The 23,471-nt window shown below is 52.7% G+C and overlaps 1 protein-coding gene across 1 annotated transcript in view; it reads left to right on the forward strand.

The window, feature by feature from the left end:
- Nucleotides 1-23,471, forward strand: part of LOC137353144 (tyrosine-protein kinase receptor UFO) — a 268,260-nt gene that overhangs the window by 169,680 nt on the left and 75,109 nt on the right. Inside the window, exon 19 of the mRNA XM_068019190.1 lies at nucleotides 470-606. Within this exon, the coding sequence (XP_067875291.1) occupies nucleotides 470-606 (137 nt within the window). The remainder of the gene's footprint in view (nucleotides 1-469; nucleotides 607-23,471) is intronic.

Here is a 23,471-nt window from a genome sequence, read left to right on the forward strand (position 1 = left end):
TCATGGGTTTGGAAGGTGTTGTCGAAGGAGCCTTGGAGAGTTGCTGCAGTGCATCTTGTAGATAGTACACACTGCAGCCACTGTGACTGGTTCTGGTGATTGAGGGGTCCAGAATGAGGGGATGTAGACATGAGATTAAATGTAAGAGATTCGGGACTGAGAGTAGGGGGGGGGTCACTGTTTTTACACCACTTAGAAACAGGTCATTTTGCTGGACTGGTCCATGTTTATACTTCACACAAGCCTCCTCCCACTCTACTTACCTCTTCCCACCCTCCCCCCTGTACCCACCTATCCTTCAGTCTCTCCAACATTTATCTACTGAGCTCCTTGTCACATCTCAGAGATACATCTCAAAGCCTTTGAGGTCCATTGAGTTGCCATGAAGGGCAGTAACCCTCGTTATGGGGGTAAAGCTCTGAGTTGGCTCCCTGTATAGTAGATGATATGTTCGTTTCTCTGCTTTCAGTGGTCCTATGGCGTCACCATGTGGGAGATTGCGACCCGCGGGCAAACTCCATACCCAGGTGTGGAAAACAGCGAGATCTATGACTACCTCCGACAAGGCAACAGACTGAAACAGCCCCCCGACTGTTTGGATGCATTGTAAGGCATTCTCAGGTTCACTTATTTGAAATTTTTATTGATGAGGAAGTATTTTCTCTAAATTGGGATTTGCTGAAGCTTTTTAACAGGCTCCATGCTTAAATGAACTGATTATTTCTTTTTTGATTAATTTTCTGGGCCTGGTATTTTTCTGAAGAGGATGACTGTTTCCTGGAGGTTTTATCAGTTTCTTTACCAGATTTTCCAGACCAAACGAAATGTTTGACAAGTCAAAAAAGTGTTTAGAACTCATGGGGCAAATTTAACCAATCCCTCCCGTTGAGATACAGACCGGATTGGGCACAACGCTGGATTTACACCAGCTCTCATTTTCCTCTTCACTGAAGTCAATAGAGAGTGGGATTGAACTGGGTGTCAACCTGGCATTCCACCCCATCCTGTGGGATTCCCGTCTGGAAAGTTAGATTAACATTCCCAGCCCATAAATTTCCATCGAGCACACGGGGTCTTGACTGAAAACTGAATACATTGACAGGACCCCATTTGTCTCTCCTGAGTGAGGGTCAGTCTGTCCCAGTCAGTCCAGTGTTACTGTCCTGAGTGAGGGTCAGTCTGTCCCAGTCAATCCATTGTTACTGTCCTGAGGGAGGGTCAGTCTGTCCCAGTCAGTCCATTGTTACTGTCCTGAGTGAGGGTCAGTCTCTCCCAGTCAGTCCATTGTTACTGTCCTGAGAGAGGGTCAGTCTGTCCCAGTCAGTCCATTGTTACTGTCCTGAGTGAGGGTCAGTCTGTCCCAGTCAATCCATTGTTACTGTCCTGAGTGAGGGTCAGTCTGTCCCAGTCAGTCCATTGTTACTGTCCTGAGGGAGGGTCAGTCTCTCCCAGTCAGTCCATTGTTACTGTTTTGAGGGAGGGTCAGACTCTCCCAGTCAGTCCATTGTTACTGTCCTGAGAGAGGGTCAGTCTCTCCCAGTCAGTCCATTGTTACTGTCCTGAGGGAGGGTCAGTCTCTCCCAGTCAGTCCATTGTTACTGTCCTGAGAGAGGGTCAGTCTCTCCCAGTCAGTCCATTGTTACTGTCCTGAGGGAGGGTCAGTCTCTCCCAGTCAGTCCAGTGTTACTGTCCTGAGGGAGGGTCAGTCTCTCCCAGTCAGTCCATTGTTACTGTCCTGAGGGAGGGTCAGTCTGTCCCAGTCAGTCCATTGTTACTGTCCTGAGGGAGGGTCAGTCTCTCCCACAGTCCATTGTTACTGTCCTGAGGGAGGGTCAGTCTCTCCCAGTCAGTCCATTGCTACTGTCCTGAGGGAGGGTCGGTCTGTCCCAGTCAGTCCATTGTTGCTGTCCTGAGAGAGGGTCAGTCTGTCCCAGTCAGTCCATTGTTGCTGTCCTGAGGGAGGGTCAGTCTCTCCCAGTCAGTCCATTTGTTACTGTCCTGAGAGAGGGTCAGTCTCTCCCAGTCAGTCCATTGTTACTGTCCTGAGGGAGGGTCAGTCTCTCCCAGTCAGTCCAGTGTTACTGTCCTGAGTGAGGGTCAGTCTCCCAGTCAGTCCATTGTTACTGTCCTGAGTGAGGGTCAGTCTGTCCCAGTCAGTCCATTGTTACTGTCCTGAGTGAGGGTCAGTCTCTCCCAGTCAGTCCATTGCTACTGTCCTGAGGGAGGGTCAGTCTCTCCCAGTCAGTCCAGTGTTACTGTCCTGAGGGAGGGTCAGTCTCTCCCAGTCAGTCCAGTGTTACTGTCCTGAGTGAGGGTCAGTCTCCCAGTCAGTCCATTGTTACTGTCCTGAGTGAGGGTCAGTCTGTCCCAGTCAGTCCATTGTTACTGTCCTGAGTGAGGGTCAGTCTCTCCCAGTCAGTCCATTGTTACTGTCCTGAGGGAGGGTCAGTCTCTCCCAGTCAGTCCATTGTTACTGTCCTGAGGGAGGGTCAGTCTCTCCCAGTCAGTCTAGTGTTAGTGTTTTGAGGGAGTGTCAGTCTCTCCCAGTCAGTCCATTGTTACTGTCCTGAGGGAGGGTCAGTCTCTCCCAGTCAGTCCATTGTTACTGTCCTGAGGGAGGGTCAGTCTCTCCCAGTCAGTCCATTGTTACTGTCCTGAGGGAGGGTCAGTCTCTCCCAGTCAGTCTAGTGTTACTGTCCTGAGAGGGGGTCAGTCTCTCTCAGTCATTCCATTGTTACTGTCCTGAGAGAGGGTCAGTCTGTCCCAGTCAGTCCATTGTTACTGTCCTGAGGGAGGGTCAGTCTCTCCCAGTCAGTCCAGTGTTACTGTCCTGAGGGAGGGTCAGTCTCTCCCAGTCAGTCCATTGTTACTGTCCTGAGGGAGGGTCAGTCTGTCCCAGTCAGTCCATTGTTACTGTCCTGAGGGAGGGTCAGTCTCTCCCACAGTCCATTGTTACTGTCCTGAGGGAGGGTCAGTCTCTCCCAGTCAGTCCATTGCTACTGTCCTGAGGGAGGGTCGGTCTGTCCCAGTCAGTCCATTGTTGCTGTCCTGAGAGAGGGTCAGTCTGTCCCAGTCAGTCCATTGTTGCTGTCCTGAGGGAGGGTCAGTCTCTCCCAGTCAGTCCATTTGTTACTGTCCTGAGAGAGGGTCAGTCTCTCCCAGTCAGTCCATTGTTACTGTCCTGAGGGAGGGTCAGTCTCTCCCAGTCAGTCCAGTGTTACTGTCCTGAGTGAGGGTCAGTCTCCCAGTCAGTCCATTGTTACTGTCCTGAGTGAGGGTCAGTCTGTCCCAGTCAGTCCATTGTTACTGTCCTGAGTGAGGGTCAGTCTCTCCCAGTCAGTCCATTGCTACTGTCCTGAGAGAGGGTCAGTCTCTCCCAGTCAGTCCAGTGTTACTGTCCTGAGGGAGGGTCAGTCTCTCCCAGTCAGTCCAGTGTTACTGTCCTGAGTGAGGGTCAGTCTCCCAGTCAGTCCATTGTTACTGTCCTGAGTGAGGGTCAGTCTGTCCCAGTCAGTCCATTGTTACTGTCCTGAGTGAGGGTCAGTCTCTCCCAGTCAGTCCATTGTTACTGTCCTGAGGGAGGGTCAGTCTCTCCCAGTCAGTCCATTGTTACTGTCCTGAGGGAGGGTCAGTCTCTCCCAGTCAGTCTAGTGTTAGTGTTTTGAGGGAGTGTCAGTCTCTCCCAGTCAGTCCATTGTTACTGTCCTGAGGGAGGGTCAGTCTCTCCCAGTCAGTCCATTGTTACTGTCCTGAGGGAGGGTCAGTCTCTCCCAGTCAGTCCATTGTTACTGTCCTGAGGGAGGGTCAGTCTCTCCCAGTCAGTCTAGTGTTACTCTCCTGAGAGGGGGTCAGTCTCTCTCAGTCATTCCATTGTTACTGTCCTGAGAGAGGGTCAGTCTGTCCCAGTCAGTCCATTGTTACTGTTCTGAGTGAGGGTCAGTCTGTCCCAGTCAGTCCATTGTTACTGTCCTGAGGGAGGGTCAGTCTGTCCCAGTCAGTCCATTGTTACTGTCCTGAGGGAGGGTCAGTCTGTCCCAGTCAGTCCATTGTTACTGTCCTGAGTGAGTGTCAGTCTCTCCCAGTCAGTCCATTGTTACTGTCCTGAGAGAGGGTCAGTCTGTCCCAGTCAGTCCATTGTTACTGTCCTGAGAGAGGGTCAGTCTGTCCCAGTCAGTCCATTGTTACTGTCCTGAGGGAGGGTCAGTCTGTCCCAGTCAGTCCATTGTTACTGTCCTGAGAGAGGGTCAGTCTGTCCCAGTCAGTCCATTGTTACTGTCCTGAGAGAGGGTCAGTCTGTCCCAGTCAGTCCATTGTTACTGTCCTGAGTGAGTGTCAGTCTCTCCCAGTCAGTCCATTGTTACTGTTTTGAGGGAGGGTCAGTCTCTCCCAGTCAGTCCATTGTTACTGTCCTGAGGGAGGGTCAGTCTGTCCCAGTCAGTCCATTGTTACTGTCCTGAGGGAGGGTCAGTCTCTCCCAGTCAGTTCAGTGTTACTGTCCTGAGAGAGGGTCTGTCTGTCCCAGTCAGTCCATTGTTACTGTCCTGAGTGATGGTCAGTCTGTCCCAGTCAGTCCATTGTTACTATCCTGAGAGAGGGTCAGTCTGTCCCAGTCAGTCCATTGTTACTGTCCTGAGGGAGGGTCAGTCTGTCCCATTCAGTCCATTGTTACTGTCCTGAGTGAGGGTCAGTCTGTCCCAGTCAGTCCATTGTTACTGTCCTGAGAGAGGGTCAGTCTGTCCCAGTCAGTCCATTGTTACTGCCCTGAGTGAGGCAGTCTGTCCCAGTCAGTCCATTGTTACTGTCCTGAGAGAGGGTCAGTCTGTCCCAGTCAGTCCAGTGTTACTGTTCTGAGTGAGGGTCAGTCTGTCCCAGTCAGTCCATTGCTACTGTCCTGAGGGAGGGTCAGTCTCTCCCAGTCAGTCCATTGTTACTGTCCTGAGGGAGGGTCAGTCTCTCCCAGTCAGTCCAGTGTTACTGTCCTGAGTGAGGGTCAGTCTGTCCCAGTCAGTCCAGTGTTACTGTCCTGAGTGAGGGTCAGTCTGTCCCAGTCAGTCCATTGTTACTGTCCTGAGTGAGGGTCAGTCTCTCCCAGTCAGTCCATTGTTACTGTCCTGAGAGAGGGTCAGTCTGTCCCAGTCAATCCATTGTTACTGTCCTGAGAGAGGGTCAGTCTCTCCCAGTCAGTCCATTGTTACTGTCCTGTGGATTGTTACTGTCCTGAGTGAGGGTCAGTCTCTCCCAGTCAGTCCATTGTTACTGTCCTGAGGGAGGGTCAGTCTGTCCCAGTCAGTCCATTGTTACTGTCCTGAGTGAGGGTCAGTCTGTCCCAGTCAGTCCATTGTTACTGTTGTGAGGGAGGGTCAGTCTGTCCCAGTCTGTCCATTGTTACTGTCCTGAGGGAGGGTCAGTCTCTCCCAGTCAGTCCATTGTTACTGTCCTGAGAGAGGGTCAGTCTGTCCCAGTCAATCCATTGTTACTGCCCTGAGTGAGGGTCAGTCTGTCCCAGTCAGTCCATTGTTACTGTTGTGAGGGAGGGTCAGTCTGTCCCAGTCTGTCCATTGTTACTGTCCTGAGGGAGGGTCAGTCTCTCCCAGTCAGTCTAGTGTTACTGTCCTGAGAGAGGGTCAGTCTCTCTCAGTCATTCCATTGTTACTGTCCTGAGAGAGGGTCAGTCTGTCCCAGTCAATCCATTGCTACTGTCCTGAGAGAGGGTCAGTCTGTCCCATGCAGTCCATTGTTAATGTCCTGAGAGAGGGTCAGTCTGTCCCAGTCAGTCCATTGTTACTGTTCTGAGTGAGGGTCAGTCTGTCCCAGTCAGTCCATTGTTACTGTCCTGAGGGAGGGTCAGTCTGTCCCAGTCAGTCCATTGTTACTGTCCTGAGGGAGGGTCAGTCTGTCCCAGTCAGTCCATTGTTACTGTCATGAGTGAGTGTCAGTCTCTCCCAGTCAGTCCATTGTTACTGTCCTGAGAGAGGGTCAGTCTGTCCCAGTCAGTCCATTGTTACTGTCCTGAGAGAGGGTCAGTCTGTCCCAGTCAGTCCATTGTTACTGTCCTGAGGGAGGGTCAGTCTGTCCCAGTCAGTCCATTGTTACTGTCCTGAGGGAGGGTCAGTCTGTCCCAGTCAGTCCATTGTTACTGTCCTGAGAGAGGGTCAGTCTGTCCCAGTCAGTCCATTGTTACTGTCCTGAGAGAGGGTCAGTCTGTCCCAGTCAGTCCATTGTTACTGTCCTGAGGGAGGGTCAGTCTGTCCCAGTCAGTCCATTGTTACTGTCCTGAGAGAGGGTCAGTCTGTCCCAGTCAGTCCATTGTTACTGTCCTGAGAGAGGGTCAGTCTGTCCCAGTCAGTCCATTGTTACTGTCCTGAGTGAGTGTCAGTCTCTCCCAGTCAGTCCATTGTTACTGTTTTGAGGGAGGGTCAGTCTCTCCCAGTCAGTCCATTGTTACTGTTCTGAGTGAGGGTCAGTCTGTCCCAGTCAGTCCATTGTTACTGTCCTGAGTGAGGGTCAGTCTGTCCCAGTCAGTCCATTGTTACTGTCCTGAGGGAGGGTCAGTCTGTCCCAGTCAGTCCATTGTTACTGTTCTGAGTGAGGGTCAGTCTGTCCCAGTCAGTCCATTGTTACTGTCCTGAGGGAGGGTCAGTCTGTCCCAGTCAGTCCATTGTTACTGTCCTGAGGGAGGGTCAGTCTCTCCCAGTCAGTTCAGTGTTACTGTCCTGAGAGAGGGTCTGTCTGTCCCAGTCAGTCCATTGTTACTGTCCTGAGTGATGGTCAGTCTGTCCCAGTCAGTCCATTGTTACTATCCTGAGAGAGGGTCAGTCTGTCCCAGTCAGTCAATTGTTACTGTCCTGAGGGAGGGTCAGTCTGTCCCATTCAGTCCATTGTTACTGTCCTGAGTGAGGGTCAGTCTGTCCCAGTCAGTCCATTGTTACTGTCCTGAGAGAGGGTCAGTCTGTCCCAGTCAGTCCATTGTTACTGCCCTGAGTGAGGCAGTCTGTCCCAGTCAGTCCATTGTTACTGTCCTGAGAGGGTCAGTCTGTCCCAGTCAGTCCATTGTTACTGTCCTGAGGGAGGGTCAGTCTGTCCCAGTCAGTCCATTGTTACTGTCCTGAGGGATGGTCAGTCTGTCCCAGTCAGTCCAGTGTTACTGCCCTGAGAGAGGGTCAGTCTGTCCCAGTCAGTCCATTGTTACTGTCCTGAGGGATGGTCAGTCTCTCCCAGTCAGTCCAGTGTTACTGTCCTGAGAGAGGGTCAGTCTGTCCCAGTCAGTCCATTTGTTACTGTCCTGAGGGATGGGTCAGTCTCTCCCAGTCAGTCCATTGCTACTGTCCTGAGGGAGGGTCAGTCTCTCCCAGTCAGTCCATTGTTACTGTCCTGAGGGAGGGTCAGTCTCTCCCAGTCAGTCCAGTGTTACTGTCCTGAGTGAGGGTCAGTCTGTCCCAGTCAGTCCAGTGTTACTGTCCTGAGTGAGGGTCAGTCTGTCCCAGTCAGTCCATTGTTACTGCCCTGAGTGAGGGTCAGTCTGTCCCAGTCAGTCCATTGTTACTGTCCTGAGAGGGTCAGTCTGTCCCAGTCAGTCCATTGTTACTGTCCTGAGGGAGGGTCAGTCTCTCCCAGTCAGTCTCGTGTTACTGTCCTGAGAGAGGGTCAGTCTGTCCCAGTCAGTCCATTGTTACTGTCCTGAGGGAGGGTCAGTCTGTCCCAGTCAGTCCATTGTTACTGTCCTGAGAGAGGGTCAGTCTGTCCCAGTCAGTCCAGTGTTACTGTCCTGAGTGAGGGTCAGTCTGTCCCAGTCAGTCCATTGTTACTGTCCTGAGAGAGGGTCAGTCTGTCCCAGTCAATCCATTGTTACTGTCCTGAGAGAGGGTCAGTCTCTCCCAGTCAGTCCATTGTTACTGTCCTGTGGATTGTTACTGTCCTGAGTGAGGGTCAGTCTCTCCCAGTCAGTCCATTGTTACTGTCCTGAGGGAGGGTCAGTCTGTCCCAGTCAGTCCATTGTTACTGTCCTGAGTGAGGGTCAGTTTGTCCCAGTCAGTCCATTGTTACTGTTGTGAGGGAGGGTCAGTCTGTCCCAGTCTGTCCATTGTTACTGTCCTGAGGGAGGGTCAGTCTCTCCCAGTCAGTCCATTGTTAATGTCCTGAGAGAGGGTCAGTCTGTCCCAGTCAATCCATTGTTACTGTCCTGAGTGAGGGTCAGTCTGTCCCAGTCAGTCCATTGTTACTGTTGTGAGGGAGGGTCAGTCTGTCCCAGTCTGTCCATTGTTACTGTCCTGAGGGAGGGTCAGTCTCTCCCAGTCAGTCCATTGTTACTGTCCTGAGAGAGGGTCAGTCTGTCCCAGTCAATCCATTGTTACTGTCCTGAGTGAGGGTCAGTCTCTCCCAGTCAGCCCATTGTTACAGTCTTGAGGGAGGGTCAGTCTGTCCCAGTCAGTCCATTGTTACTGTCCTGAGAGAGGGTCAGTCTGTCCCAGTCAATCCATTGTTACTGTCCTGAGTGAGGGTCAGTCTCTCCCAGTCAGTCCATTGATACTGTCCTGAGGGAGGGTCAGTCTGTCCCAGTCAGTCCATTGTTACTGTACTGAGTGAGGGTCAGTCTGTTCCAGTCAGTCCATTGTTACTGTTGTGAGGGAGGGTCAGTCTGTCCCAGTCTGTCCATTGTTACTGTCCTGAGAGAGGGTCAGTCTGTCCCAGTCAGTCCATTTGTTACTGTCCTGAGGGAGGGTCAGTCTCTCCCAAGTCAGTCCATTGTTACTGTCCTGAGGGAGGGTCAGTCTCTCCCAGTCAGTCCAGTGTTACTGTCCTGAGTGAGGGTCAGTCTGTCCCAGTCAGTCCAGTGTTACTGTCCTGAGAGAGGGTCAGTCTGTCCCAGTCAGTCCATTGTTACTGTCCTGATTGAGGGTCAGTCGGTCCCAGTCAGTCCATTGTTACTGTCCTGAGTGAGGGTCAGTCTCTCCCAGTCAGTCCATTGTTACTGTCCTGAGGGAGGGTCAGTCTCTCCCAGTCAGTCTAGTGTTACTGTCCTGAGAGAGGGTCAGTCTGTCCCAGTCAGTCCATTGTTACTGTCCTGAGGGAGGGTCAGTCTGTCCCAGTCAGTCCATTGTTACTGTCCTGAGAGAGGGTCAGTCTGTCCCAGTCAGTCCAGTGTTACTGTCCTGAGTGAGGGTCAGTCTCTCCCAGTCAGTCCATTGTTACTGTCCTGAGAGAGGGTCAGTCTGTCCCAGTCAATCCATTGTTACTGTCCTGAGAGAGGGTCAGTCTCTCCCAGTCAGTCCATTGTTACTGTCCTGTGGATTGTTACTGTCCTGAGTGAGGGTCAGTCTCTCCCAGTCAGTCCATTGTTACTGTCCTGAGGGAGGGTCAGTCTGTCCCAGTCAGTCCATTGTTACTGTCCTGAGTGAGGGTCAGTCTGTCCCAGTCAGTCCATTGTTACTGTTGTGAGGGAGGGTCAGTCTGTCCCAGTCTGTCCATTGTTACTGTCCTGAGGGAGGGTCAGTCTCTCCCAGTCAGTCCATTGTTACTGTCCTGAGAGAGGGTCAGTCTGTCCCAGTCAATCCATTGTTACTGCCCTGAGTGAGGGTCAGTCTGTCCCAGTCAGTCCATTGTTACTGTTGTGAGGGAGGGTCAGTCTGTCCCAGTCTGTCCATTGTTACTGTCCTGAGGGAGGGTCAGTCTCTCCCAGTCAGTCCATTGTTACTGTCCTGAGAGAGGGTCAGTCTGTCCCAGTCAATCCATTGTTACTGTCCTGAGTGAGGGTCAGTCTCTCCCAGTCAGCCCATTGTTACTGTCCTGAGGGAGGGTCAGACTGTCCCAGTCAGTCCATTGTTACTGTCCTGAGAGAGGGTCAGTCTGTCCCAGTCAATCCATTGTTACTGTCCTGAGTGAGGGTCAGTGTCTCCCAGTCAGTCGATTGTTACTGTCCTGAGGGAGGGTCAGTCTGTCCCAGTCAGTCCATTGTTACTGTCCTGAGTGAGGGTCAGTCTGTTCCAGTCAGTCCATTGTTACTGTTGTGAGGGAGGGTCAGTCTGTCCCAGTCTGTCCATTGTTACTGTCCTGAGGGAGGGTCAGTCTGTCCCAGTCAGTCCATTGTTACTGTCCTGAGTGAGGGTCAGTCTCTCCCAGTCAGTCCATTGTTACTGTCCTGAGGGAGGGTCAGTCTGTCCCAGTCAGTCCATTGTTACTGTCCTGAGTGAGGGTCAGTCTGTCCCAGTCAGTCCATTGTTACTGTCGTGAGTGAGGGTCAGTCTGTCCCAGTCAGTCCATTGTTACTGTTGTGAGGGAGGGTCAGTCTCTCCCAGTCAGTCCATTGTTACTGTCCTGAGGGAGGGTCAGTCTGTCCCAGTCTGTCCATTGTTACTGTTGTGAGGGATGGTCAGTCTGTCCCAGTCAGTCCATTGTTACTGTCCTGGGGGAGGGTCAGTCTGTCCCAGTCTGTCCATTGTTACTGTTCTGAGGGAGAGTCAGTCTGTCCCAGTCAGTCCATTGTTACTGTCCTGGGGGAGGGTCAGTCTGTCCCAGTCAGTCCATTGCTACTGTCCTGAGGGAGGGTCAGTCTCTCCCAGTCAGTCCAGTGTTACTGTCCTGAGAGAGTGTCAGTCTGTCCCAGTCAGTCCATTGTTACTGTCCTGAGGGAGGGTCAGTCTCACCCAGTCAGTCCATTGTTACTGTCCTGAGGGAGGGTCAGTCTGTCCCAGTCAGTCCATTGTTACTGTCCTGAGGGAGGGTCAGTCTGTCCCAGTCAGTCCATTGTTACTGGCCTGAGGGAGGGTCAGTCTGTCCCAGTCAGTCCATTGTTACTGTCCTGAGAGAGGGTCAGTCTGTCTCAGTCAGTCCATTGTTACTGTCCTGAGGGAGGGTCAGTCTGTCCCAGTCAGTCCATTGTTACTGTCCTGAGAGAGGGTCAGTCTATCCCAGTCAGTCCATTGTTACTGTCCTGAGAGAGGGTCAGTCTGTCCCAGTCAGTCCATTGTTACTGTCCTGAGAGAGGGTCAGTCTGTCCCAGTCTGTCCATTGTTACTGTCCTGAGAGAGGGTCAGTCTGTCCCAGTCAGTCCATTGTTACTGTCCTGAGAGAGGGTCAGTCTGTCCCAGTCAGTCCAGTGTTACTGTTCTGAGTGAGGGTCAGTCTGTCCCAGTCTGTCCATTGTTACTGTCCTGAGTGAGGGTCAGTCTGTCCCAGTCAGTCCATTGTTACTGTCCTGAGTGAGGGTCAGTCTGTCCCAGTCAGTCCATTGTTACTGTCCTGAGTGAGGGTCAGTCTGTCCCAGTCTGTCCATTGTTACTGTCCTGAGTGAGGGTCAGTCTGTCCCAGTCAGTCCATTGTTACTGTCCTGAGTGAGGGTCAGTCTGTCCCAGTCAGTCCATTGTTACTGTCCTGAGTGAGGGTCAGTCTCTCCCAGTCAGTCCATTGTTACTGTCCTGAGGGAGGGTCAGTCTCTCCCAGTCAGTCTCGTGTTACTGTCCTGAGAGAGGGTCAGTCTGTCCCAGTCAGTCCATTGTTACTGTCCTGAGGGAGGGTCAGTCTGTCCCAGTCAGTCCATTGTTACTGTCCTGAGAGAGGGTCAGTCTGTCCCAGTCAGTCCATTGTTACTGTCCTGAGTGAGGGTCAGTCTGTCCCAGTCAGTCCATTGTTACTGTTGTGAGGGAGGTTCAGTCTGTCCCAGTCTGTCCATTGTTACTGTCCTGAGGGAGGGTCAGTCTCTCCCAGTCAGTCCATTGTTACTGTCCTGAGAGAGGGTCAGTCTGTCCCAGTCAATCCATTGTTACTGCCCTGAGTGAGGGTCAGTCTGTCCCAGTCAGTCCATTGTTACTGTTGTGAGGGAGGGTCAGTCTGTCCCAGTCTGTCCATTGTTACTGTCCTGAGGGAGGGTCAGTCTCTCCCAGTCAGTCCATTGTTACTGTCCTGAGAGAGGGTCAGTCTGTCCCAGTCAATCCATTGTGACTGTCCTGAGTGAGGGTCAGTCTCTCCCAGTCAGCCCATTGTTACTGTCCTGAGGGAGGGTCAGACTGTCCCAGTCAGTCCATTGTTACTGTCCTGAGAGAGGGTCAGTCTGTCCCAGTCAATCCATTGTTACTGTCCTGAGTGAGTGTCAGTCTCTCCCAGTCAGTCGATTGTTACTGTCCTGAGGGAGGGTCAGTCTGTCCCAGTCAGTCCATTGTTACTGTCCTGAGTGAGGGTCAGTCTGTTCCAGTCAGTCCATTGTTACTGTTGTGAGGGAGGGTCAGTCTGTCCCAGTCTGTCCATTGTTACTGTCCTGAGGGAGGGTCAGTCTGTCCCAGTCAGTCCATTGTTACTGTCCTGAGTGAGGGTCAGTCTCTCCCAGTCAGTCCATTGTTACTGTCCTGAGGGAGGGTCAGTCTGTCCCAGTCAGTCCATTGTTACTGTCCTGAGTGAGGGTCAGTCTGTCCCAGTCAGTCCATTGTTACTGTCGTGAGTGAGGGTCAGTCTGTCCCAGTCAGTCCATTGTTACTGTTGTGAGGGAGGGTCAGTCTCTCCCAGTCAGTCCATTGTTACTGTCCTGAGGGAGGGTCAGTCTGTCCCAGTCTGTCCAGTGTTACTGTTGTGAGGGATGGTCAGTCTGTCCCAGTCAGTCCATTGTTACTGTCCTGGGGGAGGGTCAGTCTGTCCCAGTCTGTCCATTGTTACTGTTCTGAGGGAGAGTCAGTCTGTCCCAGTCAGTCCATTGTTACTGTCCTGGGGGAGGGTCAGTCTGTCCCAGGCAGTCCATTGTTACTGTCCTGAGGGAGGGTCAGTCTCTCCCAGTCAGTCCAGTGTTACTGTCCTGAGAGAGGGTCAGTCTGTCCCAGTCAGTCCATTGTTACTGTCCTGAGGGAGGGTCAGTCTCTCCCAGTCAGTCCATTGTTACTGTCCTGAGGGAGGGTCAGTCTGTCCCAGTCAGTCCATTGTTACTGTCCTGAGGGAGGGTCAGTCTGTCCCAGTCAGTCCATTGTTACTGGCCTGAGGGAGGGTCAGTCTGTCCCAGTCAGTCCATTGTTACTGTCCTGAGAGAGGGTCAGTCTGTCTCAGTCAGTCCATTGTTACTGTCCTGAGGGAGGGTCAGTCTGTCCCAGTCAGTCCATTGTTACTGTCCTGAGAGAGGGTCAGTCTATCCCAGTCAGTCCATTGTTACTGTCCTGAGAGAGGGTCAGTCTGTCCCAGTCAGTCCATTGTTACTGTCCTGAGAGAGGGTCAGTCTGTCCCAGTCTGTCCATTGTTACTGTCCTGAGAGAGGGTCAGTCTGTCCCAGTCAGTCCATTGTTACTGTCCTGAGAGAGGGTCAGTCTGTCCCAGTCAGTCCAGTGTTACTGTTCTGAGTGAGGGTCAGTCTGTCCCAGTCTGTCCATTGTTACTGTCCTGAGAGAGGGTCAGTCTGTCCCAGTCAGTCCATTGTTACTGTCCTGAGAGAGGGTCAGTCTGTCCCAGTCAGTCCAGTGTTACTGTCCTGAGGGAGGGTCAGTCTGTCCCAGTCAGTCCAATGTTACTGTCCTGAGGGAGGGTCAGTCTGTCCCAGTCAGTCCATTGTTACTGTCCTGAGAGAGGGTCAGTCTGTCCCAGTCTGTCCATTGTTACTGTCCTGAGGGAGGGTCAGTCTGTCCCAGTCAGTCCATTGTTACTGTCCTGAGGGAGGGTCAGTCTGTCCCATTCAGTCCATTGTTACTGTCCTGAGGGAGGGTCAGTCTGTCCCAGTCAGTCCAGTGTTACTGTCCTGAGGGAGGGTCAGTCTTTCCCAGTCAGTCCATTGTTACTGTTCGGAGGGAGGGTCAGTCTGTCCCAGTCAGTCCATTGTTACTGTTCGGAGGGAGGGTCAGTCTGTCCCAGTCAGTCCATTGTTACTGTCGTGAGTGAGGGTCTGTCTGTCCCAGTCAGTCCAGTGTTACTGTCCTGAGGGAGGGTATGTCTCTCCCAGTCAGTCCATTGTTACTGTCCTGAGAGAGGGTCAGTCTGTCCCAGTCAGTCCATTGTTACTGTTCGGAGGGAGGGTCAGTCTGTCCCAGTCAGTCCATTGTTACTGTTCGGAGGGAGGGTCAGTCTGTCCCAGTCAGTCCATTGTTACTGTCGTGAGTGAGGGTCAGTCTGTCCCAGTCAGTCCATTGTTACTGTTCTGAGTGAGGGTCAGTCTGTCCCAGTCAGTCCATTGTTACTGTCCTGAGGGAGGGTCAGTCTGTCCCAGTCAGTCCATTGTTACTGTCCTGAGGGAGGGTCAGTCTGTCCCAGTCAGTCCATTGTTACTGTCCTGAGTGAGTGTCAGTCTCTCCCAGTCTGTCCATTGTTACTGTCCTGAGAGAGGGTCAGTCTGTCCCAGTCAGTCCATTGTTACTGTCCTGAGAGAGGGTCAGTCTGTCCCAGTCAGTCCATTGTTACTGTCCTGAGGGAGGGTCAGTCTGTCCCAGTCAGTCCATTGTTACTGTCCTGAGAGAGGGTCAGTCTGTCCCAGTCAGTCCATTGTTACTGTCCTGAGAGAGGGTCAGTCTGTCCCAGTCAGTCCATTGTTATTGTCCTGAGTGAGTGTCAGTCTCTCCCAGTCAGTCCATTGTTACTGTTTTGAGGGAGGGTCAGTCTCTCCCAGTCAGTCCAGTGTTACTGTCCTGAGGGAGGGTCAGTCTGTCCCAGTCAGTCCATTGTTACTGTCCTGAGGGAGGATCAGTCTCTCCCAGTCAGTTCATTGTTACTGTCCTGAGAGAGGGTCTGTCTGTCCCAGTCAGTCCATTGTTACTGTCCTGAGTGATGGTCAGTCTGTCCCAGTCAGTCCATTGTTACTATCCTGAGAGAGGGTCAGTCTGTCCCAGTCAGTCCATTGTTACTGTCCTGAGGGAGGGTCAGTCTGTCCCATTCAGTCCATTGTTACTGTCCTGAGTGAGGGTCAGTCTGTCCCAGTCAGTCAATTGTTACTGTCCTGAGAGAGGGTCAGTCTGTCCCAGTCAGTCCATTGTTACTGCCCTGAGTGAGGCAGTCTGTCCCAGTCAGTCCATTGTTACTGTCCTGAGGGAGGGTCAGTCTGTCCCAGTCAGTCCATTGTTACTGTCCTGAGGGATGGTCAGTCTCTCCCAGTCAGTCCATTGTTACTGTCCTGAGAGGGTCAGTCTGTCCCAGTCAGTCCATTGTTACTGTCCTGAGGGAGGGTCAGTCTGTCCCAGTCAGTCCATTGTTACTGTCCTGAGGGATGGTCAGTCTCTCCCAGTCAGTCCAGTGTTACTGCCCTGAGAGAGGGTCAGTCTGTCCCAGTCAGTCCATTGTTACTGTCCTGAGGGATGGTCAGTCTCTCCCAGTCAGTCCAGTGTTACTGTCCTGAGAGAGGGTCAGTCTGTCCCAGTCAGTCCATTTGTTACTGTCCTGAGGGATGGTCAGTCTCTCCCAGTCAGTCCAGTGTTACTGTCCTGAGGGATGGTCAGTCTCTCCCAGTCAGTCCAGTGTTACTGTCCTGAGAGAGGGTCAGTCTGTCCCAGTCAGTCCATTTGTTACTGTCCTGAGGGATGGGTCAGTCTCTCCCAGTCAGTCCATTGCTACTGTCCTGAGGGAGGGTCAGTCTCTCCCAGTCAGTCCATTGTTACTGTCCTGAGGGAGGGTCAGTCTCTCCCAGTCAGTCCAGTGTTACTGTCCTGAGTGAGGGTCAGTCTGTCCCAGTCAGTCCAGTGTTACTGTCCTGAGTGAGGGTCAGTCTGTCCCAGTCAGTCCATTGTTACTGTCCTGAGTGAGGGTCAGTCTCTCCCAGTCAGTCCATTGTTACTGTCCTGAGGGAGGGTCAGTCTCTCCCAGTCAGTCTCGTGTTACTGTCCTGAGAGAGGGTCAGTCTGTCCCAGTCAGTCCATTGTTACTGTCCTGAGGGAGGGTCAGTCTGTCCCAGTCAGTCCATTGTTACTGTCCTGAGAGAGGGTCAGTCTGTCCCAGTCAGTCCAGTGTTACTGTCCTGAGTGAGGGTCAGTCTCTCCCAGTCAGTCCATTGTTACTGTCCTGAGAGAGGGTCAGTCTGTCCCAGTCAATCCATTGTTACTGTCCTGAGAGAGGGTCAGTCTCTCCCAGTCAGTCCATTGTTACTGTCCTGTGGATTGTTACTGTCCTGAGTGAGGGTCAGTCTCTCCCAGTCAGTCCATTGTTACTGTCCTGAGGGAGGGTCAGTCTGTCCCAGTCAGTCCATTGTTACTGTCCTGAGTGAGGGTCAGTCTGTCCCAGTCAGTCCATTGTTACTGTTGTGAGGGAGGGTCAGTCTGTCCCAGTCTGTCCATTGTTACTGTCCTGAGGGAGGGTCAGTCTCTCCCAGTCAGTCCATTGTTACTGTCCTGAGAGAGGGTCAGTCTGTCCCAGTCAATCCATTGTTACTGTCCTGAGTGAGGGTCAGTCTGTCCCAGTCAGTCCATTGTTACTGTTGTGAGGGAGGGTCAGTCTGTCCCAGTCTGTCCATTGTTACTGTCCTGAGGGAGGGTCAGTCTCTCCCAGTCAGTCCATTGTTACTGTCCTGAGAGAGGGTCAGTCTGTCCCAGTCAATCCATTGTTACTGTCCTGAGTGAGGGTCAGTCTCTCCCAGTCAGCCCATTGTTACTGTCCTGAGGGAGGGTCAGTCTGTCCCAGTCAGTCCATTGTTACTGTCCTGAGAGAGGGTCAGTCTGTCCCAGTCAATCCATTGTTACTGTCCTGAGTGAGGGTCAGTCTCTCCCAGTCAGTCCATTGTTACTGTCCTGAGGGAGGGTCAGTCTGTCCCAGTCAGTCCATTGTTACTGTCCTGAGTGAGGGTCAGTCTGTTCCAGTCAGTCCATTGTTACTGTTGTGAGGGAGGGTCAGTCTGTCCCAGTCTGTCCATTGTTACTGTCCTGAGAGAGGGTCAGTCTGTCCCAGTCAGTCCATTTGTTACTGTCCTGAGGGAGGGTCAGTCTCTCCCAAGTCAGTCCATTGCTACTGTCCTGAGGGAGGGTCAGTCTCTCCCAGTCAGTCCATTGTTACTGTCCTGAGGGAGGGTCAGTCTCTCCCAGTCAGTCCAGTGTTACTGTCCTGAGTGAGGGTCAGTCTGTCCCAGTCAGTCCAGTGTTACTGTCCTGAGTGAGGGTCAGTCTGTCCCAGTCAGTCCATTGTTACTGTCCTGAGTGAGGGTCAGTCGGTCCCAGTCAGTCCATTGTTACTGTCCTGAGTGAGGGTCAGTCTCTCCCAGTCAGTCCATTGTTACTGTCCTGAGGGAGGGTCAGTCTCTCCCAGTCTAGTGTTACTGTCCTGAGAGAGGGTCAGTCTGTCCCAGTCAGTCCATTGTTACTGTCCTGAGGGAGGGTCAGTCTGTCCCAGTCAGTCCATTGTTACTGTCCTGAGAGAGGGTCAGTCTGTCCCAGTCAGTCCAGTGTTACTGTCCTGAGTGAGGGTCAGTCTCTCCCAGTCAGTCCATTGTTACTGTCCTGAGAGAGGGTCAGTCTGTCCCAGTCAATCCATTGTTACTGTCCTGAGAGAGGGTCAGTCTCTCCCAGTCAGTCCATTGTTACTGTCCTGTGGATTGTTACTGTCCTGAGTGAGGGTCAGTCTCTCCCAGTCAGTCCATTGTTACTGTCCTGAGGGAGGGTCAGTCTGTCCCAGTCAGTCCATTGTTACTGTCCTGGGGGAGGGTCAGTCTGTCCCAGTGTGTCCATTGTTACTGTTCTGAGGGAGAGTCAGTCTGTCCCAGTCAGTCCATTGTTACTGTCCTGGGGGAGGGTCAGTCTGTCCCAGTCAGTCCATTGCTACTGTCCTGAGGGAGGGTCAGTCTCTCCCAGTCAGTCCAGTGTTACTGTCCTGAGAGAGGGTCAGTCTGTCCCAGTCAGTCCATTGTTACTGTCCTGAGGGAGGGTCAGTCTCTCCCAGTCAGTCCATTGTTACTGTCCTGAGGGAGGGTCAGTCTGTCCCAGTCAGTCCATTGTTACTGTCCTGAGGGAGGGTCAGTCTGTCCCAGTCAGTCCATTGTTACTGGCCTGAGGGAGGGTCAGTCTGTCCCAGTCAGTCCATTGTTACTGTCCTGAGAGAGGGTCAGTCTGTCTCAGTCAGTCCATTGTTACTGTCCTGAGGGAGGGTCAGTCTGTCCCAGTCAGTCCATTGTTACTGTCCTGAGAGAGGGTCAGTCTATCCCAGTCAGTCCATTGTTACTGTCCTGAGAGAGGGTCAGTCTGTCCCAGTCAGTCCATTGTTACTGTCCTGAGAGAGGGTCAGTCTGTCCCAGTCAGTCCATTGTTACTGTCCTGAGAGAGGGTCAGTCTGTCCCAGTCAGTCCAGTGTTACTGTTCTGAGTGAGGGTCAGTCTGTCCCAGTCTGTCCATTGTTACTGTCCTGAGAGAGGGTCAGTCTGTCCCAGTCAGTCCATTGTTACTGTCCTGAGAGAGGGTCAGTCTGTCCCAGTCTGTCCATTGTTACTGTCCTGAGGGAGGGTCAGTCTCTCCCAGTCAGTCCATTGTTACTGTCCTGAGAGAGGGTCAGTCTCTCCCAGTCAATCCATTGTTACTGTCCTGAGTGAGGGTCAGTCTGTCCCAGTCAGTCCATTGTTACTGTTGTGAGGGAGGGTCAGTCTGTCCCAGTCTGTCCATTGTTACTGTCCTGAGGGAGGGTCAGTCTCTCCCAGTCAGTCCATTGTTACTGTCCTGAGAGAGGGTCAGTCTGTCCCAGTCAATCCATTGTTACTGTCCTGAGTGAGGGTCAGTCTCTCCCAGTCAGCCCATTGTTACTGTCCTGAGGGAGGGTCAGTCTGTCCCAGTCAGTCCATTGTTACTGTCCTGAGAGAGGGTCAGTCTGTCCCAGTCAATCCATTGTTACTGTCCTGAGTGAGGGTCAGTCTCTCCCAGTCAGTCCATTGTTACTGTCCTGAGGGAGGGTCAGTCTGTCCCAGTCAGTCCATTGTTACTGTCCTGAGTGAGGGTCAGTCTGTTCCAGTCAGTCCATTGTTACTGTTGTGAGGGAGGGTCAGTCTGTCCCAGTCTGTCCATTGTTACTGTCCTGAGAGAGGGTCAGTCTGTCCCAGTCAGTCCATTTGTTACTGTCCTGAGGGAGGGTCAGTCTCTCCCAAGTCAGTCCATTGCTACTGTCCTGAGGGAGGGTCAGTCTCTCCCAGTCAGTCCATTGTTACTGTCCTGAGGGAGGGTCAGTCTCTCCCAGTCAGTCCAGTGTTACTGTCCTGAGTGAGGGTCAGTCTGTCCCAGTCAGTCCAGTGTTACTGTCCTGAGTGAGGGTCAGTCTGTCCCAGTCAGTCCATTGTTACTGTCCTGAGTGAGGGTCAGTCGGTCCCAGTCAGTCCATTGTTACTGTCCTGAGTGAGGGTCAGTCTCTCCCAGTCAGTCCATTGTTACTGTCCTGAGGGAGGGTCAGTCTCTCCCAGTCTAGTGTTACTGTCCTGAGAGAGGGTCAGTCTGTCCCAGTCAGTCCATTGTTACTGTCCTGAGGGAGGGTCAGTCTGTCCCAGTCAGTCCATTGTTACTGTCCTGAGAGAGGGTCAGTCTGTCCCAGTCAGTCCAGTGTTACTGTCCTGAGTGAGGGTCAGTCTCTCCCAGTCAGTCCATTGTTACTGTCCTGAGAGAGGGTCAGTCTGTCCCAGTCAATCCATTGTTACTGTCCTGAGAGAGGGTCAGTCTCTCCCAGTCAGTCCATTGTTACTGTCCTGTGGATTGTTACTGTCCTGAGTGAGGGTCAGTCTCTCCCAGTCAGTCCATTGTTACTGTCCTGAGGGAGGGTCAGTCTGTCCCAGTCAGTCCATTGTTACTGTCCTGGGGGAGGGTCAGTCTGTCCCAGTCAGTCCATTGTTACTGTCCTGAGAGAGGGTCACTCTGTCCCAGTGTGTCCATTGTTACTGTTCTGAGGGAGAGTCAGTCTGTCCCAGTCAGTCCATTGTTACTGTCCTGGGGGAGGGTCAGTCTGTCCCAGTCAGTCCATTGCTACTGTCCTGAGGGAGGGTCAGTCTCTCCCAGTCAGTCCAGTGTTACTGTCCTGAGAGAGGGTCAGTCTGTCCCAGTCAGTCCATTGTTACTGTCCTGAGGGAGGGTCAGTCTCTCCCAGTCAGTCCATTGTTACTGTCCTGAGGGAGGGTCAGTCTGTCCCAGTCAGTCCATTGTTACTGTCCTGAGGGAGGGTCAGTCTGTCCCAGTCAGTCCATTGTTACTGGCCTGAGGGAGGGTCAGTCTGTCCCAGTCAGTCCATTGTTACTGTCCTGAGAGAGGGTCAGTCTGTCTCAGTCAGTCCATTGTTACTGTCCTGAGGGAGGGTCAGTCTGTCCCAGTCAGTCCATTGTTACTGTCCTGAGAGAGGGTCAGTCTATCCCAGTCAGTCCATTGTTACTGTCCTGAGAGAGGGTCAGTCTGTCCCAGTCAGTCCATTGTTACTGTCCTGAGAGAGGGTCAGTCTGTCCCAGTCTGTCCATTGTTACTGTCCTGAGAGAGGGTCAGTCTGTCCCAGTCAGTCCATTGTTACTGTCCTGAGAGAGGGTCAGTCTGTCCCAGTCAGTCCAGTGTTACTGTTCTGAGTGAGGGTCAGTCTGTCCCAGTCTGTCCATTGTTACTGTCCTGAGAGAGGGTCAGTCTGTCCCAGTCAGTCCATTGTTACTGTCCTGAGAGAGGGTCAGTCTGTCCCAGTCAGTCCAGTGTTACTGTCCTGAGGGAGGGTCAGTCTGTCCCAGTCAGTCCAATGTTACTGTCCTGAGGGAGGGTCAGTCTGTCCCAGTCAGTCCATTGTTACTGTCCTGAGAGAGGGTCAGTCTGTCCCAGTCTGTCCATTGTTACTGTCCTGAGGGAGGGTCAGTCTGTCCCAGTCAGTCCATTGTTACTGTCCTGAGGGAGGGTCAGTCTGTCCCAGTCAGTCCATTGTTACTGTCCTGAGGGAGGGTCAGTCTGTCCCAGTCAGTCCAGTGTTACTGTCCTGAGGGAGGGTCAGTCTTTCCCAGTCAGTCCATTGTTACTGTTCGGAGGGAGGGTCAGTCTGTCCCAGTCAGTCCATTGTTACTGTTCGGAGGGAGGGTCAGTCTGTCCCAGTCAGTCCATTGTTACTGTCGTGAGTGAGGGTCAGTCTGTCCCAGTCAGTCCAGTGTTACTGTCCTGAGGGAGGGTATGTCTCTCCCAGTCAGTCCATTGTTAATGTCCTGAGAGAGGGTCAGTCTGTCCCAGTCAGTCCATTGTTACTGTTCTGAGTGAGGGTCAGTCTGTCCCAGTCAGTCCATTGTTACTGTCCTGAGGGAGGGTCAGTCTGTCCCAGTCAGTCCATTGTTACTGTCCTGAGGGAGGGTCAGTCTGTCCCAGTCAGTCCATTGTTACTGTCCTGAGTGAGTGTCAGTCTCTCCCAGTCTGTCCATTGTTACTGTCCTGAGAGAGGGTCAGTCTGTCCCAGTCAGTCCATTGTTACTGTCCTGAGAGAGGGTCAGTCTGTCCCAGTCAGTCCATTGTTACTGTCCTGAGGGAGGGTCAGTCTGTCCCAGTCAGTCCATTGTTACTGTCCTGAGAGAGGGTCAGTCTGTCCCAGTCAGTCCATTGTTACTGTCCTGAGAGAGGGTCAGTCTGTCCCAGTCAGTCCATTGTTACTGTCCTGAGTGAGTGTCAGTCTCTCCCAGTCAGTCCATTGTTACTGTTTTGAGGGAGGGTCAGTCTCTCCCAGTCAGTCCATTGTTACTGTCCTGAGGGAGGGTCAGTCTGTCCCAGTCAGTCCATTGTTACTGTCCTGAGGGAGGATCAGTCTCTCCCAGTCAGTTCAGTGTTACTGTCCTGAGAGAGGGTCTGTCTGTCCCAGTCAGTCCATTGTTACTGTCCTGAGTGATGGTCAGTCTGTCCCAGTCAGTCCATTGTTACTATCCTGAGAGAGGGTCAGTCTGTCCCAGTCAGTCCATTGTTACTGTCCTGAGGGAGGGTCAGTCTGTCCCATTCAGTCCATTGTTACTGTCCTGAGTGAGGGTCAGTCTGTCCCAGTCAGTCAATTGTTACTGTCCTGAGAGAGGGTCAGTCTGTCCCAGTCAGTCCATTGTTACTGCCCTGAGTGAGGCAGTCTGTCCCAGTCTGTCCATTGTTACTGTCCTGAGGGAGGGTCAGTCTGTCCCAGTCAGTCCATTGTTACTGTCCTGAGGGATGGTCAGTCTCTCCCAGTCAGTCCAGTGTTACTGCCCTGAGAGAGGGTCAGTCTGTCCCAGTCAGTCCATTGTTACTGTCCTGAGGGATGGTCAGTCTCTCCCAGTCAGTCCAGTGTTACTGTCCTGAGAGAGGGTCAGTCTGTCCCAGTCAGTCCATTTGTTACTGTCCTGAGGGATGGTCAGTCTCTCCCAGTCAGTCCAGTGTTACTGTCCTGAGGGATGGTCAGTCTCTCCCAGTCAGTCCAGTGTTACTGTCCTGAGAGAGGGTCAGTCTGTCCCAGTCAGTCCATTTGTTACTGTCCTGAGGGATGGGTCAGTCTCTCCCAGTCAGTCCATTGCTACTGTCCTGAGGGAGGGTCAGTCTCTCCCAGTCAGTCCATTGTTACTGTCCTGAGGGAGGGTCAGTCTCTCCCAGTCAGTCCAGTGTTACTGTCCTGAGTGAGGGACAGTCTGTCCCAGTCAGTCCAGTGTTACTGTCCTGAGTGAGGGTCAGTCTGTCCCAGTCAGTCCATTGTTACTGTCCTGAGTGAGGGTCAGTCTGTCCCAGTCAGTCCATTGTTACTGTCCTGAGTGAGGGTCAGTCTCTCCCAGTCAGTCCATTGTTACTGTCCTGAGGGAGGGTCAGTCTCTCCCAGTCAGTCTCGTGTTACTGTCCTGAGAGAGGGTCAGTCTGTCCCAGTCAGTCCATTGTTACTGTCCTGAGGGAGGGTCGGTCTGTCCCAGTCAGTCCATTGTTACTGTTGTGAGGGAGGTTCAGTCTGTCCCAGTCAGTCCATTGTTACTGTTGTGAGGGAGGGTCAGTCTGTCCCAGTCTGTCCATTGTTACTGTCCTGAGGGAGGGTCAGTCTCTCCCAGTCAGTCCATTGTTACTGTCCTGAGAGAGGGTCAGTCTGTCCCAGTCAATCCATTGTGACTGTCCTGAGTGAGGGTCAGTCTCTCCCAGTCAGCCCATTGTTACTGTCCTGAGGGAGGGTCAGACTGTCCCAGTCAGTCCATTGTTACTGTCCTGAGAGAGGGTCAGTCTGTCCCAGTCAATCCATTGTTACTGTCCTGAGTGAGGGTCAGTCTCTCCCAGTCAGTCGATTGTTACTGTCCTGAGGGAGGGTCAGTCTGTCCCAGTCAGTCCATTGTTACTGTCCTGAGTGAGGGTCAGTCTGTTCCAGTCAGTCCATTGTTACTGTTGTGAGGGAGGGTCAGTCTGTCCCAGTCTGTCCATTGTTACTGTCCTGAGGGAGGGTCAGTCTGTCCCAGTCAGTCCATTGTTACTGTCCTGAGTGAGGGTCAGTCTCTCCCAGTCAGTCCATTGTTACTGTCCTGAGTGAGGGTCAGTCTGTCCCAGTCAGTCCATTGTTACTGTCGTGAGTGAGGGTCAGTCTGTCCCAGTCAGTCCATTGTTACTGTTGTGAGGGAGGGTCAGTCTCTCCCAGTCAGTCCATTGTTACTG

This window comes from Heterodontus francisci, chromosome 40 (assembly GCF_036365525.1).
Source record: "Heterodontus francisci isolate sHetFra1 chromosome 40, sHetFra1.hap1, whole genome shotgun sequence".
NCBI classification, from domain to species: domain Eukaryota; kingdom Metazoa; phylum Chordata; class Chondrichthyes; order Heterodontiformes; family Heterodontidae; genus Heterodontus; species Heterodontus francisci.